The sequence below is a fragment of the Malus sylvestris genome, chromosome 15 (genome assembly GCF_916048215.2).
Source record: "Malus sylvestris chromosome 15, drMalSylv7.2, whole genome shotgun sequence".
Taxonomy (NCBI): Eukaryota; Viridiplantae; Streptophyta; class Magnoliopsida; order Rosales; family Rosaceae; genus Malus; species Malus sylvestris.
The window spans coordinates 45,925,915-45,946,090 of NC_062274.1; the positions used below are offsets into that span (position 1 = coordinate 45,925,915).

The window sequence follows — 20,176 nt, forward strand, 5'->3', positions numbered from 1 at the left end:
ACATAGGTTACGCCTTCGTTGCACAAACCCTTTTTTCCTTCTTTTTTTTGACAAAATATTTTTTATTTAATTTTTTATAAATATTTAATTTAAATTATAAACAATAATTAATAAACCAAGAAAAAAAGTATTTAATTATAAAATATATGAAAATGTACATACAAGATGTCCAAACATAAAAGAAAAAACTACAACAAGTAATCGTCTAGGTTTGATGCATCAGGTTACTGGGTATCGGTTGGGCAAAGTGGCTGGAAGGTCAAAGGTGGAGCAAGATCAAGTGTTGGCATTGTGATTTGGAGGCCAGACATTTGTAAGGCTTGTAAGATCATACTCATCTTCTCGTCCTAGGCATCGGTGATTAGAAGGTTGGGAGGTCCAAAGTGTGATCAGAAGGCTCTGGATCGCAGCGGCACCAGTGAGGCTGTCGTGCACTAAGCGACTGAACCGACACTGATGACGTCAATGATGCAGGCACTTGGAACGCTCTAGGAGTAGCCTCAGTAAGGGGTGTAGGCTCCCCAATCAATGGAGTACTCATAGCTAAAGCAGTAGGTGCTGAAAATACAGGAGGTGCATTGGTCACACTCCGATGACGAGTGATCAACTGCGACATCTATACACTTTTTGAACCATAAAAACATAACATTAAAAAAATTGACTGAAAACTTATGGAAGCAAAGGAGACATAGTACATTAACTAAAAAGAAGATGGTATCAAAGAGAATTCTTCACCTCAGTCATCATTTCACCAAGATGCCTTACAGTAACTTCATTGTGAGGGTTGCCTACATTGAAGATGTGACCATTGGCCCTAGCAGGATTTCCTGAGGAAAACAGATCACATTACTGAGCAACTTTTGCATCTAAATAAAAATTTAAGCAAAAGAGATTTTTATTTTCACTTACGATCATCTACATAACAGCTTTAATAGCATCCTTTATGTAGACAAAAGTTATATGAGATTGGCCGCCATCTACGAGCTTGAGAGGCTCACGGCGAAGAAGATTCTGTAACAGATGAAAGCAGAGCACGATCACAACACAAATGCTGAAAAACCAAATAAATAGGGAATGCTACAATTATTATCTGACATAAGTTACTGAAGCATGCAAGTACTCTTGGAACACCCTCACTTGGGCCATCAATGCCAGGAATGAAATCCATCCTAGGTCCAATCCAGTTAAAGGGTCTCACAATGGTAAATTCAAGACCATTTTCCGCACCCTCAGCTGTAAACAAGAAGAAATCATGCCAGAATCAGAAACCTATACTACAATACCAATTTATGAACAACCACATAAAAGTAGAACAAAGAGATGACTGACCGTAGATTAGCCTCTCGATCAATTGCTTTGCACATGCATAGGACCATCTCTGCTTCTCAATAGATCCAAAAATGCAAGGGGATTCATCTTCTTTAAGCACATAGTAAGCAGGATCCTATGAAAACATAGCACGCAAGAAGTAAAGTTTCCAGTTAACAAAATCAACAAACTTCAATGCAACTTATTGCATCGATCAGTGACTCAATCTGAAGAAGTCACATTACACAATGAAAACAAAGAAATGCATCATATCCAAAGAAAAACCGTTAAATAATGTTCTGGATCTACAATTTACATAGTTTAATTAGTATTAGATCCCATGCTACACGTTTAAGCAAATGGGGATAATGCCGTAAGATCGACACATAATTGTAGATCCCAATTATAATTACGCAATCAAACCATTTAAATGGGGATAATGAAGTTGCTGTAGATGGTGTCGAGCGGGCGGGTGTTGTAGTCCACCAGAGTACAGATCGCCGCCAGGTTAATCGTCTGCAAAAAAACCCACATATCCAAACCATTCAAAAAACAAGAAAATTATGCAAAATCAAGATAAATACCCAAAATTAAGCAAAAAATCGCCATGAAAAAACAAAAATTAAAGAAATGGGTTGTGGCTGCTGTCTTCCTTCGTCATTGTCTTCGTTTAACAGAGTGGGAGAAAAGAGCGAGACGGAGTGAGAGAGAGGGCGAGATGAGCGAGAGGGAATCGATGGCAATGATTATTCTGGTAGTTTGTGGATTTTGGTTTAGTTAATATGTTTCTGGGCTTCTTCTGCAACTGGGTCTTGCAAAGAAACATGGTGTATTTGCAGAGAGGTTCTTGACTAAAATTGCAGTGAAGGAAAACTGAGTCTGTGGGTGTAAATTGCAGAGCTTCGGAGTCGAAAATCAGTCGGGGAAGAAGAAGAAGGGAGAGAGAGGGAGGGAGTTTGGTGGGTGCGGCGGAGAGATCGGGGGAAAAAGAGATGATTTCAGCTTTTTTTTTTAATTTTTTTTTAAGTTTAATTTTATTCTAAGTTTGATTCCTCATATCCGGTATAATATCAAACACAATATAAATAATACGGTCATTAGTCTGATGCTGCACCAAACGCCCGACTAATTTAGTCAGTACTATCCAGTGGTTATTTATCTTATCCGACAGAAATAGTCAGTACAATCCGAGTTGCGTAACTAACCTATCTTGGCGTCACGCAAGGTATATTTTTAAAAAAAATTATTATAAAATTTACTAAAAATGTGCTTTACTTCCTTCAAGTTCAATTTTTTTTTTAACATAAAACTCACAATAATATATTTTCTAATAAAAACCTGATCCGAACTATAATAAATTTAAAGCTACTTAATAAATATACATACCATTCAATTTCTTAAGTGTTATACATACAAAATAAATAAATTTAAAGCTACTTAATATATATATATATATATATATATATATATATATCATTCAACTTGATGGGATACGCATTATACAAAACTACTTTCAACAGTCCAACCGTCAAACTTGTTTGCATATACTTCGAGATTGCATACGCCAAAAATCACAAAAAACAAACATTCAGAGATCAAGTAACATGACAAAACTTTTCGATGGTTATAAACGAAAAATCACGATTTAACGGTTATTTTAATTCCGATTTAGATGACTTTATATAGCTACACTCCTTGACCCTAGATGAATACAATGAATGAATTCGATCTTCAATTTAAAATATTTACACTAGTGGATACCACAAAATCTTATGTTATACTTAATCAAAATATAAAATAAACTCCAAGTGTTAGTGAATCTATTGTTTTGATGGGATACGCATTCTACAAAACTAGTTTCAACTATCCAACCGTCAAACTTGTTTGTATATACTTCGAGATCGCATACACAAAAAATCCTAAAAAACAAACATATAGAGATTAAGTAACGGAACAAAACTTTTCGATGGTTATAAACGAAAAATCACGATTTAATGGTTACTTTAACTCCGATTTTGATGATTTTTTTACAGCTACACTCCTTGACCCTAGATGAATACAATGAATGAATTCGATCTTCAATTTAAAATTTTACACCAATGGATACCACAAAATCTTATGTTATACTTAATGAAAGTATAAAATAAAATTCAAGTGTTAGTGAATCTAGTTTCGTACAATGTGTATCCCATCAAAACAATAGATTCACTAACACTTAAAGTTTATTTATATTTTCATTAACTATAACATAAGATTTGTGGTATCCACTTGTGTAAATGTTTTAAATTGACGATCGGATTAGTTCATTGTATTCATATAGGATCAAGGAGTGTAGCTGTAAAAAAATCATCAAAATCGGAGTTAAAACTACCGTTAAATCGTGATTTTTCGTTTATAACCGTCGAAAAGTTTTGTCCCGTTACTTGATCTTTGAATGTTTTTTTTTTGTGATTTTTGGCGTATGCGATCTCGAAGCATATACAAACAAGTTTGACGGTTGGATCGTTGAAACTAGTTTTGTACAATGTGTATCCCATCAAAACAATAGATTCACTAACACTTAGAGTTTATTTATATTTTCATTAACTATAACATAAGATTTGTGGTATCCATTTGTGTAAATGTTTTAAATTGACGATCGAAGACCTACGTCGCGCTAAGTGGTTTTGCACGACGAAGACCTACGTCGCGCTAAGCGGTTTTGCGCGACGAAGGTTTATTTCGCGCTAAGTGGTTTTGCACGACGAAGACCTACGTCGCGCTAAGCGGTTTTGCGCGACGAAGGTTTACGTCGCGCTAAGTGGTTTTGCGCGACGAAGACCTACGTCGCGCTAAGTGGTTTTGCGCGACGTAGGTCACTTCTGCGTCGCGCAAACCCTTCCTTCACTGCCTTGACGCGACGGTCGGTGCGCGACGCGGGTTCGTTGTCCTACGTTTTGCGCGACGTTTTTTTGACTTTGCGCGACGAAGGTCCTACGTCGCCCAAAGCCTTTTTTGTACTAGTGTCTTGTGTGTGCATCGGTTTGATTTGTACAATTTTTCCACCATGTTACGTAGTTTAAAGTTATCCCTATAATGAGTAAAGTGAAGAATAATTGTCATGTTAATTTTTTTCTACAAGGGTAGGTTACGTAAATATTTACCACATGAATGCTTATATAGATTTATTTTATAAGCTTTCCTCCATGTTAGGTAGTTTAATGTCGTCCCAAGGAGTATGTAAATTTCATTTTGACGTGTTACACTTTCCTCCATGTTAGGTAATAGGCGTAGTGAAAGAGTATAATTTTCATATAAATTTGATTTTCCTAAGTTGTTTAAATTTCAATCACATGGATGCTTATTGCATATATGTTTGCTTTGTACATTTTCCTAAAACGTAGATAGTTTAATCTCGTGGAGTAGAGTAAAGATAAAGTAAATTTCAGTTTTCACTAAGATAGATAGACTAACATCAAACACTTTCTATGCACTAAACAACAAGACGAACAAAATTTCCGAAAATTAAAGTACACCAATTAGCAAGACATCAAACTTGTAATTTTTTTTTTTTCGAAAAATCGCATTCTGCAAACAATAAAGAAAAATGCATAATTAATCATATAGCTAATTGGGCACGTAGGCAGGGCCTAGCAGGCGGCAGGCAAAGAGTTTTTGCAAACAGTTCGATCGAGTGCAGAGAGAGGGAGTCACGATGGCAAGAGAGAGAGAAAGTCGAGGTGCAGACAAGGAAGAAAATATCAGTAATATCGGAAATATCGGTAGTCCGAAAACACGGAAATATCGATGGAAATATCGGTAAAATATCGATATCGATAAAAATTACATGGAAACCACGGAAATTGTAAGAAAAACTTGGAAATTTTTAATGAAACTTTGTAGGATGTTTATTTAGTCAATTATCTATTAGTTTATCACAAAAAATTGGAAGGAAATGCATTGCATGATGGATTTAACTGATTTAAGTTGATTATATAGCGAGTTGGCAAACATTGTGAGTGTAGAAAATATGTAGTAATTAATGAAATAAGTTTAAACACACCATAATCATTTATATATAATTAATTAGTACAATATTTGGAGGTTTTATTTAGGATATTAAAAAAAAAAAAGGAAGTGAATAAAATGATGAAGAATAATGTGCCGAATTTGACACTTTAAATTTCTTACACATAAGAATAAGACTAAACTTTAATTTGGATGCCGATTATGTTTTTTCAAGTTTATATAAAGTAAAAGAATTGAATTTTGGAAACCAGGAGTGTGTCAATTGAATTTTGGCCGGCGTGTAAGGTATCAATCTCTTCGTCTCGTCGAGTAGTACAACTTTCCTTTTTGTTTCACTCAATTTCGTTGAGTATTGAAAAAGTTATACTCATTTGAATCTTACCCAGTTTCCGGCGACCTCAGTGGCTTTCGAGGCAATTTCCGGCCAAACCACAATGAGTCAGACGTCGTGTAAGATACCATTCTCTTCGTCTCTTCGAGGGCTACAACTTTCCTTTTCGTTTCACTCAATTTCGTTGCGTATTGAAAAAGTTATACTCATTTGAATCTTACCCAATTTCCGGCGACCTCAGTGGCTTTCGAGGAAATTTACGGCCAAACCACGGCGAGTTGGCCGGCGTGCAAGGTATCAATCTCTTTTTCTCGTCGAGTAGTACAACTGTTCTTTTTGTTTCACTCAATTTCGTTGAGTATTAAAAAAGTTATACTCATTTGAATCTTACCCAGTTTCTGGCGATCTCAGTGACTTTCGAGGCATTTTCCGGCCAAACCACGACGATTCAGATGTCGTGTGAGGTACCATTCTCTTCGTCTCTTCGAGGACTGAAACTTTCGTTTTTGTCTTGCTTGATTTCGTTGAGTTTTGACAAAGTTATGGCCGTTTAAAGTGGGTGTAAATTTTCGGCCGAAATTCTGATTTTCTTCCTTGAGTGACTGAGTCCCACATCGCCCAGCGAGGGCAGTGAGCAAGCCAAAAATGCCTATAAAAGGCACATTCACCTCCTAAGAAAGCTTGTCTTCATGTCTTGTTTGGCCTTTGGGCTTTGATCAAGGGTAGTATGTTGAGATTTCTCAACATATTAAGTATTTTTGAATATTTTATTGCGATATTATCGATAATTTTAAAAATATTGTGATATTATCGATAATATTGATAATATTGCGATATTTTGACGAAAATTATTAGGATAGTTAAAAAAATATCGGATCTTTAAAAAAACGATAATATCGCAGATATTATCGATTTTTTCTTCCTTGGGTGCAGAGAGGGGGTGGGGAGGGAGGGAGTTGAAGCTATGAGAGAGTTTTTGCAATTTTGGGTTTTGGATTTTCTTCCCCAAAACCTTTTCACTTCGCCTAGATTGTCACATCCCAGCCCGGACCCTCACCACATTCCCGACTCGACTTCGACATAGCACGATATTGTCAGATTTGGACCCCGACCACACCCTCACGGTTTTATTTCTGGGAACTTTCACAAGAACTTCCTAGAAGGTCACCCATCATGGGATTACTCTTGTGCGAACTTGCTTAACTTCGGAGTTCCGATGGAACCCAAAGCCAGTGAGCTCCCAAAAGGCCTCGTGCTAGGTAAAGATGAGAATATACATATAAGGCTTAGAGGATCTACTCCTTTGGACGATGTGGGATGTTACATAGACCATCGCCTACATAACCACCAAGGTGCGCCTGGACGGGCACCTAATAGCTCCTCGATTTTGCCTAACATTTTGGACCTAGTTGCATAAGCACAACAACACCTACCGCCTAGGGGCCACCTAGGCCAATTTTTAGAACATTGATTATATGTAGGTAGATAGTATACATGTTGTCTATAATACATGTAGAATAAAAAAAATATATAGAGGTAGATATATATATATATATATATATATATATATATATATATATATATATATAATCAATGTTCTAAAAATCGCTCTAGGCGGCCGCCTAGGCGCTGGCGGTGGAGTCCCGATGCGATTTGGGGCAAATCGTTTCCATAAATCGAGAGGGAGCTAGGCAGCCGTCTAGACTATCCCTAGGCAGTCTAGACACTCTAAATGGTGCTAGGCGGCATGTCTAGGCGGATTGAATCTCGTTTTCAGCCACTGGTTCTGCAACTTTTGTTTCAAACTCTCTTCTTCGACTCTATGCATAGTTCTTATCATCGTCTTCTAGACTAATCTAAATCATGCTATTTGGTTTAAGCAGACTTGCATATGCAAATCAAGCTCTCGCAAAGCCAGACTTGAAGAATAACGAAATTTACAGAGGAAAGGGGAGGAAGGCGAAACAGAAAAATAACAAATAGGAGAGAAGATGTGAGAGAGGAGGAAGAGGAAACATAATCAAAATAAAGGGCTTTTCGTTTTCCAAAGTGTCAAAAGGTGTTGTCATGTGCACCATTTTTCTGTATTTACTGCCATTGTCCACCACTAACTTTATCATTAAATATTATAATTGTTTTTTTAAAATTATTTTTGGCACTATTAAATCTTTGAATTGGGATTGAGACCTTGGGCAATGTGAGAGAGGTAGAGTAAATCTTTCCATTTGGGTTCCACCAATTGGAGTGATGTGGTAGAGGTGGAGGGCTCGTGGGTTTTTTTTTTCTTTCTTTTTTATTTTTATTTTTTATGTTGTATTGTTTTTTTAAACACCAAACCATATTATATACTAAAAATCTTAAGTTACAAAAAAAAAATATATATATATATATATTATTCTTTTTAAAAAAATAATAAGAAATTTACCTATATATATTATTTTTTTTGTAAGCGTCAATATGCACTTATTTACAAGATATACAAGAAATTTATCTAAATCTGTCTAGGTCGCCTAGGCACCCGTCTAGACCCCGCCTAGCTGCCTAGGCGCTATGCATCAGCCCGCCGCCCGACTAGCGCCTAGTGTTTTTTAGAACCTTATATATAATATAGTTAGATAGACAAAATAAACAAAGAAAGTGCATTTAATGATTTTACTTGTAAAAAAGAAAAATCTATATAATCAAAGTTCAAAAAAAAAACATGAGGACGGAATGATCGAATAGTGTATCTGCACTTCCCAACTAATGCTTCCATTAGAGGAACAACAATGAACAATTAAAAAATTAATATTATTCCCACATCAGAGAATGATAACGAAAATATGGCTCCAAATGTTTCCCTTCATAACAACTAGGTAAAAAAAACACAAAAGTATTTTGAAAAAAGATATGATGAAATATACATCATAGCAACGACAACATAATATGGAGCATGCAATCTATGGAAGAGGAAAGAAGAAGATTTGTGAATTAAGCCGTATGAGGAAAAAAACAGGTGGAACAAGAAAGAAGACGACCACGCGGCCAAGCCTGGAGCAAAAACAAGAAAGAAAAAAGATTTTGTACGGGAGTTATGAGGAAGAAGACATAATATCAATTTTAAAACTAATTCTACAAATAAGGGATTACTTTAAAGATAAGTGCGTGTCAAAATTTTTACTTTTGTTTTTAAAATTGAATGAGAGAAAAGGAGAGTGAGAAAGAACATGGGAGTGGGGGAGAAAGGGAGAGATTTTTTTTTTAGGAGAAATTAGGTTCTCATCCTTCATTTTGCTACTCCATTGATTAAAATCCTATTCCTTTTCAATTTTTGATCAAGGTCCTTGGGTATTAATAACATCATTAATTATTTCAATAATAAAATATTTTTTATTTCTAAATATATTCATTTAATGTTAAAAATGTTATAATTAGTATATTTATATTTACGACTAAATTTTTTATAATATATTTTTAGTTTTAGTTTGTACCCTTTTTTAATTTGTACCAATTTTCTTTTCAGTTTTAATTTGTATCCATATATTAATTTCTTTTTGTGCCCATATTTTGTAAAGTTTTATTTGTATTTATACCCATATTTTTTTTAAATTTTATTTGTACCCATTTTTTATTTTGCCAAATGTACCCATTCATGTAATTTTTTCAAATTTTTAATCTAAAATGTACTCATTCTTAAATATACCAATTTGTTATATGTAAAATGTACCATTTTTTACAAAATCTATTCAATTTTTTTCTAATCCATTTTTAAACTTATATGGGTACATTCTTTTTTCTTTGATTTTAAAATGTATCCATGTCAAGTTTAATCAAAGAAATTTACTAATGTTATTAAGCATAATATCTTTTTTTTTTATTGATTTTGAAGAATGTACCCATATTTTGATACAATAATTTTTTGGTTAATTTTGATGAATGTACCCATGTTTATACACACACACAGAGAATAGTATATTTATATTTTAATATTTTTAATCCCACAAATTTTGGTTTTTTTTATTTAAAATCTCATTTATATAAACAACTAAAATTTTTAATTTTTAATTTAAAAATATAGTAACATGCATAGAAATAAATTATCACATTAATTTCAGGGACTTCAATCAAAAATTGAAAACCAACAAGATTTCAATCAAAGAATATTCGCATCCAAAGTCTCCATTTTTTTAATTAGAGAGAGATAAAATCACCTGTAAAATGAGGTTTAAACAAAAATAGTAAAATTCTGTTTGTGAAATTACATTACTGTCATGACCGAAGACGAAAATATCTTTTCAGCGTTTTTTGGTTGACAAAGAGGATTTCATCAATATATAATTTAGATATTCAATAATTATTAATTTTAGAATTAAGGGATAAATTTGTTAGGGAAAAAAAAAGCTGATGTGGACATTGAGTTATCGGGCCTAACCTAAACTACTGAATTATACCTAATAATTGTTCACAAAATTGAAATTATATCAAGTTTACCATTTTTTTTCATTTTTTATGTGTTGTAAACAATTTAACTTCTTTGAAAAATACATATCTTTTTTTCAAGGTAATAAAGGATTTCATTCATAACAGGCGAAAAGAACCAACACAGAGGAAGCATGGAAAATACAGATCTTATACATCTAATTCTTTTATATTTACTCCAAAAAAAAAATTAAGAAAAATATATATTTCTGTTAGGGTAGATTACACAAAACTACCTTAATTATGAGTCAAATCACAATCTCACATTTCATATTTTAAAAAGTACAATGACATACCTCATTTTACGAATTTGTTGTAATGTCATATCTCCGTCAGGTTTTCTATCAATTTTTCTGTTAAATGCTGAGGTGCTTAAAGCAGGCTTACTTCTTGGCCCAACTAGATTAAAAAATTAATTAAAAATAAAAATATTTAAATATTTTTATTTTAAAATGTGGGACCCACCCTCTACAATTAAAATTAAAATCACCCTTCTTCCCCATTCTACCCAACGACAACGACCTCGCCCATCTCCAGGCACCTCGACCTCGCCCATCTCCGGGCACCCCAACCTCACCCATCTACTCTGCAACTCCAAAACGCCCTTCGTCACCATCCCATGACCTCCACCCTCCTCACCACCACCACCCTAAAGTTAACACCGCAAAACCCATCTTTGTCAAATGCTCAACCACCACCACCCACATCCAAGGATAATGGGCTATCATGGCTAACTGGGATTTAATAGAAAATGAGTAATGGGTGGGCTATTGGCTAACGGTGGAAAGGATAGTGGGATTTTCTTGTTGTTGTTGTAATTATTATTATTATGTCGTTACAGCTTAAAAAATTTAAGCCATTTTCTCTACAACTCTTAACTAGGAAGCAAGAGTCACCATTTGCATGCGAAGTTGAAGACCCAGTGTTCAGGCGAGATTTTGGCCCTGGCACAGCTCCCTTGCGAGGTTGGCACTTTGGGTGAATGTGTTGGTGTCTGCTGGCTTCTTGCTGCTTGGTGTATTACAAGAAGAATATAAAATTAGTTTCGAGAGGTGCCTTTGTGGGGCCTTAGATGTAGGCCTTAAGGCTTGCAATCAAATCTAACAAAGAGTTTGGGGTGCCACTGTTATCTCAGTATAACAAATGTAGAACATATTTGGTTTAAATCGATTACTTGCACCCTAAGTTACTCAAACTTCTTGTCATCAAAGGATTATCGCATATAGGTTATGTCTGCATTAAGTTCCTTTTCTTGCCTTGTAAACAAGGACTTTTAGTTTATGATCTTGTAAGTTCGAATGAAGAGAGTTCATAGCCCTTTAAACCATTTGCTTGATTCCAGGTTGTTCTTAATGAAAATAGGTTTATTAAGTTAACCAGATCTGGATGCAAATGGGACTTTTCGGTAGAAAATAATTGGAAATAACTTGAATACATACATTTAGAGGACATATCTACTAATTATAAGACAAACAAAGAGATTCAGGCAAGATTTCACCTTGTCTGGCAAGGTTGAATTTCTTGCAGCCACTTCTCTTTGAGTTTACAAAGGTTGTACACTAAAAGGGATGGATAATAAACAGGTTTTACATGAGGGAATCGATACTACCACACTAGATAAGATAACAAAGCTTTTACACTAGACAAAAGATGGCTTTTCTAAGGAAACAGTTACTAAAATGACTGAATCCGGGTTGATTTCAACTTGTCTGGGTACGAACTGGCTTGGAAGCAAAGTTTGTATGTTGTTTGTTTGATTGGTTGAGTGTCCATAATCGTTGTTGTCTCTTTTTTGGCTTTTATAGGCATCTTGGCCCGACTGCTTTAGTCTCATTCTTGGCCAAGGTCTTTCAGTGGTAGTGAGTCATCTTGTATTTACAGCTTTATGCCATCAAAAGTGCTTTTTGATTGGTAGTGAGATGGCCTCTGTCACTTGCCACTTCAATCATAGGCATATGACCTATGCCTTGGCTGAGAAGACTTCAATTTACTTCAGGCTTCGTAGCTGGGCTTTGGGCAAGTTCATCTCGTTTTGGCGCCTTTGGGCTTCCTTTCAATTAAGCCCAATATTCAAATATTAACCCAAACACCCGGTCTTAGGATTCGGACTGGCCCGTCGAGTGATCTTGGATGTGGGTAGTGTTGGTTGCATTTGATAGAGATGGGCTTGGCAAGGTTAACTTTAGGGTTGTGGTAGTGAGGCGGGTGGAGGTCATGGGGATGGTGGTGAAGGGCGTTTTGGAGTTGCATAGTAGATGGGTGAGGTTCAGGTGGTCAGAGATGGGCGAGGTCGATGTCGTCAGGCCGAATGGGGAAAAAGGGTGATTTTATTTTTAATTGTAAAGGGTGGGTCCCACATCTTAAAATAAAAAATTTAAATTTTATTTTATTTATTTTATTTATAATTAATTTTTTAATTTAGTTAGGTAAGGAGTGGGCCCCACTTTAAGTCACGTCATCATTTAACAGAAAAATTGACAGGAAAATTAACAGAGGTAAGACATTTCAACAAATTTGAAAGATGAGATATGACATTGTAATTTTAAAACATGAGGTATAAGATTATAATTCGACACATAATTGAAGTAGTTTTGTATAATTTACCCTTTGTTTTATTAGTAAACCGATATTCGAGCTCCAACTTACACATAAGTGTAAGAATACACTTAAAAAGCGTCAAAAGCGTCAAAAGCTCTCTTCTGAAACGGTAAGAGCCATGTACAGTTTGCGCACTCACACGGACACCATGAAATAGTAAAACCGCGTCTAACTGTCAATTTATATCTTCCTCCGCGCTCCCACCTCCATCTTCCTCAACCTTTCCCATTCTTCCTTCATTCGCAATGGCTCGATTCAAATTCATCGGCATTCTGAAAGACAGAGCCTCAATCCTCAAAGCGACTCTGACCATCAACCGTCGAGTCTCCTCCGTACACCTCGCTGTCCTCCGCGCCACCACACACGACCCATCAAGGCCGCCATCGGAGACACGAATCGCCTCCGTGCTCGCCGTAGGCCTTTCCTCCCGCCTCACTGCATGCGCATGCATTAATGCTCTCATGGACCGGCTCCACGTCACTCGGAGCGCCTTTGTTGCCCTAAAATGCCTCCTCACGATTCACAACATCATATCAAAAGGTTCTTTTATTCTCAGAGACCAGCTTGCGTACTACCCTTGTTTTGGGGGATACAATTTCTTGAACCTCTCCATGTTTTGTGACAATTCCGATTTTTGTATGTTGGAATATTCGTCTTGGGTCAGATGGTACGCCGGTGTGGTCGAGCAGAATCTGATGGTGTCTAGAGCAATTGGATATTATCTCAATTCGTCGAAAAACGAAGGTAACAAAAGAGACAAGGAAGAGAAGGCACTTGCTCTTTTGGACTCAGATTTGGCAATGGAGATTGAAGTGCTTGTGGAATTTGTGGTGCGAATTTGTGACGCCCCTGATTCATTAGAACTTCAGAAGAACAATTTGGTGTACGAAGTGGTGAGAGCCACGGGCGAAGATTACAGGTCGGTTCAGCATGAAATTGTTGTCCGAGTCAAGGAAGTTGGAGACAGAATCGACTCAGTCGAGGGTTCGCGTTCGGCTGAGTTGACTCGGTTAATTGACGCGTTTGAGAGACTGGAGGGTTGCAAGGGGAAGTTAATGCTGTTGTTTGTGAACAGGAAGAGGAATGATGGGTTATGGGATTTGGTGAGAGAGACCAAGGCTAGGCTTGTGGAGATGAAGGAGCAGCGAGAGGAGAGGCTGGTGGTTTTTCCAGGGACGAACGAGTTGGCCGAGTCGACTCAATGTTGGAACCCATTTCTTGAACCAGGACAGTTGTTGCTGTTACCATCTGGTGGTGGGTGGTTGGGCTTCGGACCGACACCAATAGCCGTTTGAACAGTAGATCGTCGTGTCGGGTTGGGTTTTTGTATAGTGGGAGACCCTTAATTTTATACATAACAATGCGCATGAGCGATTAAAGCAATTGATACGTTGTATTCACGTGCATCAACAACTTATAAACACTCATACCACCATGCATCATCAACTACAAGCACTCTAGCTGTACATGTTTCTAGATAAATTAACAAAAGATTTATGTTTTGTAATAAAAAAAGTGATTTATATTTTTTCTTTGATCTCTCAAACATTGTTCATTGGTGTGAAGTGTGAACAGCTAAAGTTGTTGACAACCCAATATTTGTTGTCACAGTTCTAACAATGTGTATGTAACAGTGTGAATGTATTTTGACATGCCAAAGAGAATGGTTAAAAGAATTTTTTATTTTTTGGGATTTGTTTTTCTTTGGATAGAAACTTGTACAAAAATGAAAATGAAATTCTAGCTAGGTAATTTGATTTTTTTTAATAAAAATTTAAAATTTGATTTTTCTCATGGTGGCTTTTGCATATATATTTTTAGTAGTTTATATATTAGATGTTGATGGGTGCTTTATATGACATCTTTGACGAAATGACAATAAGATAAAACTGATGTTGATTCTGTCCTTATCTTAGTACGTTTGTAGTGATGTGTTTGGAGCTCAAAAACCACAGGGCGGCAATGGTTTATGTGTTGGGCTATAAGCTTTTGCAAGGAATTTGTTATTAATTTTGGACGAATATATATAGTCCCCTTTCTTGAAGGATCTTCAGATAAACTTATTTTTAAATAACTATCTCTTTCTAACTTATAATTTAGGATAAAGTTCTAAAATGCGCTAGGCACTAGTTCGGCGATAGCTGGGATTTAATGCTTAGGCGGCTAAGCAGGGGCCTAGGCAAACTAGGCGGATTTAAGTAAATTTATTATATATTGTATAAATAAGTGCATATTCATACTTAAAAAAAACATAACTATATACATAAATTGTAAAATAAAATGACTTAAAGATTATAAAGTATTAGAACACGTTAAAAACATGGGAAACAAGCATATAATGAATGTTCATCCAAGTATTCAACAAGTCTCTTACATTTTATTAAAAATATAAAATACAAAATGAAAGTTATTGATTTTCTGTCTAAGTGAGTCGCACCCTAGGCAGATTTAGACGGGCGCCTAGGCGGGCTAGGAAGATGCCTAAGAGAGTCTAGGAACACTTTCTTAATTTTCAAACACCTAATGACTGATCAAGGCAATGACCAGCTGCCTAGCGCCTAGGAGAGGCCTAAGCAGCACTAGACGGGGATTGTTAGAACAATTTCTCATTTGTTTTCTTTTCTCTATCTTTCTGTGTGTTGCTAACTATGTTAGGAACAATAAAATGTTGACATTGGTTGTTCGCAGTAAAAGACTAAGTAGCAGAGAAGAACATAGAAGGTTTGTCAAATCCTTCTACAGGTTTGGGGGTTTAATTCTCATTTAATATATTATTACAAAAATACATAAAAGAAAGGCTAATCTAAATGATTTGAGAATCAATCAGAGATAACGAAAGATCTCTACAAATCAAGAAATATATAATTATTGTCTATCACACCCCCGCAAACTGACGAGAAGAGCTAGAACAAGAAGCCTGGAGACTAGAAAACGAAAGCGATTGATGGAAAATCCCATAGTGAAAATATCTGAGATCTGATCATGGATAGAGACATAGTTAACAACTTCTTTTCAAACTACTTTCTCATGAACATAGTGATAATCCACCTCAACATGATGAGTTCGGGCATGAAACACTGGATTTGAAGCCAATGAAATAACATTAATACTATCGCAGAAGAGTGTGGGGGTGGTGAAGATCACGAAACAACATTCGAAACAATGATATAGTAGCAGCTTTCATAGCAAGTTGTCGATACTCGACCTTAATGCTGGACTGAGATGCACAATTTTGCCTCTTTGCACTCCAAGAAACAAGATTAGAACCAAGATACAAACAATATCCACCTATACAGAGACGATCATCAAGATCCCCAACATAATCGGCGTCGAAAAACGCAGTGAGACGAAGAGAGTCAGGCTTGTATTGTATGTCATGGTGAGTAGTTCCCATAAGATAACGAAGAATGCATTTAACGGAAGCCAACAATGAGTGGTTGGTAGGTGAACAAATTGGCAAACTTGATTAACGACAAAAGTGATATTTGGGCATGTGAGAATAAGATATTAAAGAGCACCAACGCTACGATATTCAAGCCTTATACCACTAAGTGGAGTTCGCTACATGAATCCTAGAATGCTATTGTGCTCGGTTTTATGCTAAAGTCTTATGTTAGTTTCAAGTATTCCATATATTTTCTATAATCTTTCTCCAAGTCTACCTAGATCTCTTCTAACTAGAGCATCTGTAATTCTTCGATTCACATGTTCAAACCATCTTAAACAATTTTCTCTCATCTTATCCTAAATTGTCGTCACTTCTACTTTACCTTGGATATGCTTGTTCTTAATTCTATCATTTCTCGTGTGCCCACACATTCAGCGAATCATTCATATCTTTGTTGCACTCATTTTTTTCACGTGTTGCTTTTTTATCACGTAACATTCCGTGCAAAAAGCATTGATGGCCTGATTGCTATCCTATAGAATTCATCCTTGAACTTTAGTGGCATACGACGATCGCACAACACACCCGATGCACTATTCCACTTTATCCATCTAGATTGTATTCTATGATTGAGATCTCCATCAAATTTTCTATTATTTTGCAAGATAGATCCAAGTGAAATTTCGTCTTTGACCTACTTAGGTGAATACCTTTATCTTCCAACACTTCTCGCCAAAGATTAAGTTTCGCATTTACTCCCTCATGTGTTTTATCTTTCAGCACCATATCATCTGCGAAAAGCCACCAAGGGATATCATCTTGAATATGTCTCATTAACTCGTCCATTACCAATGCAAAAAGGTAATGACTTAAAGCTTAATCTTAGCGTAACCCTATGATTATGGGAAAGCTTTCAGTCTGCCCTTCATGGGTTCTTGATGCAGCTTTACTCCATCATATATATATATATATATATATATATATATATATATATACACACCTTATTGCTTGGATATATGCTACTTGTACTCCTTTCTCCTCTAGATTCTTCCAAAGAATTTCTTTTGGGACCACTATAATACGTTTTTTTTTCAAATCTATAAAGACCATGTGCAAATCCTTTTTTCAAATCTCTATATAGTTCCACCAATCTTCACGAGAGATAGATTTTCTCCATTGTTGAGGGCCCTGGCATGAACATGAATTGATTATTTAAGATTTGTGTCTCTTATCTTAGTTTATGCTCAATTACTTTCTCCAGAGCTTCATTATATAACTCATTAACTTAATACTCATATAGTTCATGCAATTTTGTATGTTGCCCTGACTATTGTAGATAGGCACCAAAGTGCTTTCTTGCCACTTATTGGGCATCTTTTTTATTTTTTCATTCTTATTGAAAATGGTTTATGAGACATGCGATACCTGTCTCTCCCAAGACCTTCCACACTTCAATCAGTATATTGTCAAGACCCATTACTTCTCTTTGCTTCATATTTTTTAAAGCTACAACCACTTCTTCTTTCCCGCTTCAACAGTAAAATGAGTAACTTTCTACACTCTTCCGAGTAACTCAACTCACCCAAATAAGTACTCATGTTGTGTCCTTCATTGAATAGATTATGAAAATAAGCTTTCTATCTGTCTTGAACCGCGTTCTCCGCAGTTAGAACATTTTCATTCACATCTTTGATACACCTTACTTGGTTTAAGTCTCTCATCCTCCTTCCACTTGCTCTAGAAATATTAAGATATCTAACTCTCATTCTTTGGTATCTAATCGCTTATACATGTCGTCAAAAGCCACTAGCTTCGCTTCTGTCACAGTGTTCTTTACTTCCTTCTTTGCTATCTTATACATCTTAAGGTATTCATTAGTTCTATCCTTGTAAATGCTTTACAACATTCCTTCTCAACCTTAATCTTTTCTCGTACCTCCTATTTTCAACATCAAGATTCATTTTGATGTGGAGCAAAACCCTTAGACTGTCTTAATACCTCTTTTGCAACTTTTTGGCTACAACTAATAATCCCACATTTGGCTAGTGTTCCCATCAAATAGAGATGTAACTACATGAGACGGATGAAACCTTAGGTCCTCCAAATAAGTAGAAAAACATTGAAACCATGTTTTAGGTGCCTGCTTAAGGCCATAAAGAGAGCAACAGAGTTTGCAAACATGGTGAGAAAATTGAGGATCAACAAAAACACAAGGTTGTTACATATAAACATCCTCAAATAAAAATCCATGAAGAAATGCATTCTGAACATCCAACTGGCAGAAGTGTCATTGAAATTGAATTGATAAGGCCAAAATTAAATGAAGTAGAGTGATTGACAACCGAGATAAAGGTTTCATCATATTCGAGGCCCGACCTAGAAGAGGAAGAACACGGCACAAAATGAATCCATACTTGATCGCTATCTCAATCATTTCCATCTTATGAGATTAATCCTTATTATTCCCGAGATTTGAAGTCTTGGTCTAGTATAGTAGCTTGGATGAGATATGGAATTGGAACGAGATTATCATTGGTGATGTTTTGACTTATTTGGTAGTTATCAACATAAATGAAAAGCAATGATATCGAACCGTATTATGTTGGTTAGTGAAATCATAGAATTGATTAGACAACCAAAATCACAATCCAAGTTAAATTCCTTACCAAATTGTGTTTGGACCTGTCATTCCTACACTACCCAAGGTAACCCTGTTGTGTTACAAGTGGGAAATGAAGCGTAATGAGATGAATGAAATAGTGCGATGTAATGCACGTCTTACGCTTGATGATTAATAACAGCATTATGAATATGGTTAGTTTTTCTTCATGAAGATATTAATACAGAGGCTTACATGTAAGTTCCTGAAGAATTACATAGACTGGTTCAAATAGTTCCAAACCACGGAACACTCTCTAAACTCGTTTGAGGCATTCACTTTAATGATTGAAACAATCCAGCAGATATAATATACTAGTCTAAGTGATTATTTGATCAGTTAGGGATATGGAATTTTATGCTTTACGTGTTAAATTAAGAAGTCTTATTCCGAATTTGTAGAGTTTGCGTCGATGACATGAATGTCACTAAGACTCTGGAAGAGCTTGAGAAAACTGCCTCGCACCTGAAAATGAAGTTTGAGATGATGGATCTTCAGAAAACGTGTTTATGCCTTGACTTGACATCCAAGCGTTGTTTAGATGACATTTTGGTCTAACAGTTGAACTACACTTAGTAGGTGTTACCTTTGAGTATACCCATACATTATATGTAAATAAAACCTTTGAAAAGGTTATGGAATCTGAAATTTCATATCTGAGTTAAACTTTGCGCTTTTGTTGTACTTAGCTCATTTCATTAGATAGGCAATCTCCTTCGCTATTGATAGGCAATCTCTTTCGCTATTGATCTATCAGTAAAGATGCAACACCGTGCCTACACCTCAGTCATTGAATTGGTATTAAAGACGTATGTTCGCTTCCCTAAAGGTACTATGGAATTAGGCTTATCCCTTCACATCCCAAGCAAATCCAACCCCCTGATCCTTGGAATGATGCTTGCCTTGTTTGTTATGCTGACGCTGGTTACTTATCAAACTCTCACAAGGCACAATCCCCAAATGATTAAGTCTTTACTGTTACAAATACCGCAATATCTTGGAGGTCCACAATATGACCTTAGTTGCCAAATGTTCGAATAGTTCAAATACTCACCTTACTTCACTATGCCACAAGTCAGTTATGGTTAAGAACTCTTGTTGAGCATATATGAAGTACTTGATGTTTTCATCTATTGTTGAGTCCCGATGACGATCTATGAAGACTATGTCGCAGTATCAAACAGACCAAGACATGATACATCAACGAAGTCAACGCCAAGGAATATTACGTCTACATCACATTAGCAAAGCATCAGGAGATTGAAGTCAACCAATTTGATCCCCGATAACCTTGCCAATCTCTAGACGATGTCACTGCCAAAGTCTATCTTCTAGAAGCTTTTCCGAGAAATTCGTATGCCTAACTATCTCATATGCAATGCTTATAGTTCTTATTTGGAAATTTTGTCAAACTCAAGGGGTGTAT

General features: G+C 35.9%; 1 protein-coding gene and 1 long non-coding RNA gene across 6 annotated transcripts; one reads left to right on the top strand and one right to left on the bottom strand.

The window, feature by feature from the left end:
- Positions 1-111: 111 nt before the first annotated feature.
- LOC126602199 (uncharacterized) lies at positions 112-2,313 on the bottom strand. 5 transcript variants are annotated; one of them, XR_007616018.1, is made up of 6 exons: positions 1,732-2,313; positions 1,330-1,444; positions 1,096-1,233; positions 910-1,011; positions 736-827; positions 112-623 (listed from the first exon to the last, which is right to left on the bottom strand). It is a non-coding gene; the product is annotated as an uncharacterized LOC126602199 (long non-coding RNA). The 5 variants fall into 5 exon arrangements; XR_007616019.1 differs by having other exon boundaries at positions 1,105-1,233; positions 1,330-2,312; XR_007616020.1 differs by having other exon boundaries at positions 1,138-1,233; positions 1,330-2,311.
- A 10,505-nt stretch (positions 2,314-12,818) lies between these two features.
- On the top strand, positions 12,819-14,231 carry LOC126602197 (putative clathrin assembly protein At4g40080). Its single transcript, XM_050269031.1, has one exon. It carries the CDS (start codon positions 12,949-12,951, stop codon positions 13,996-13,998), a length of 1,050 nt encoding a protein of 349 aa, XP_050124988.1. The 5' UTR covers positions 12,819-12,948; the 3' UTR covers positions 13,999-14,231.
- The last annotated feature ends 5,945 nt before the right edge of the window (positions 14,232-20,176 follow it).

Coding starts and splice junctions, on each gene's coding strand:
- LOC126602197 (XM_050269031.1), top strand. CDS start 12,949: ATGGCTCGATTCAAATTCATCGGCATTCTGAAAGACAGAGCCTCAATC.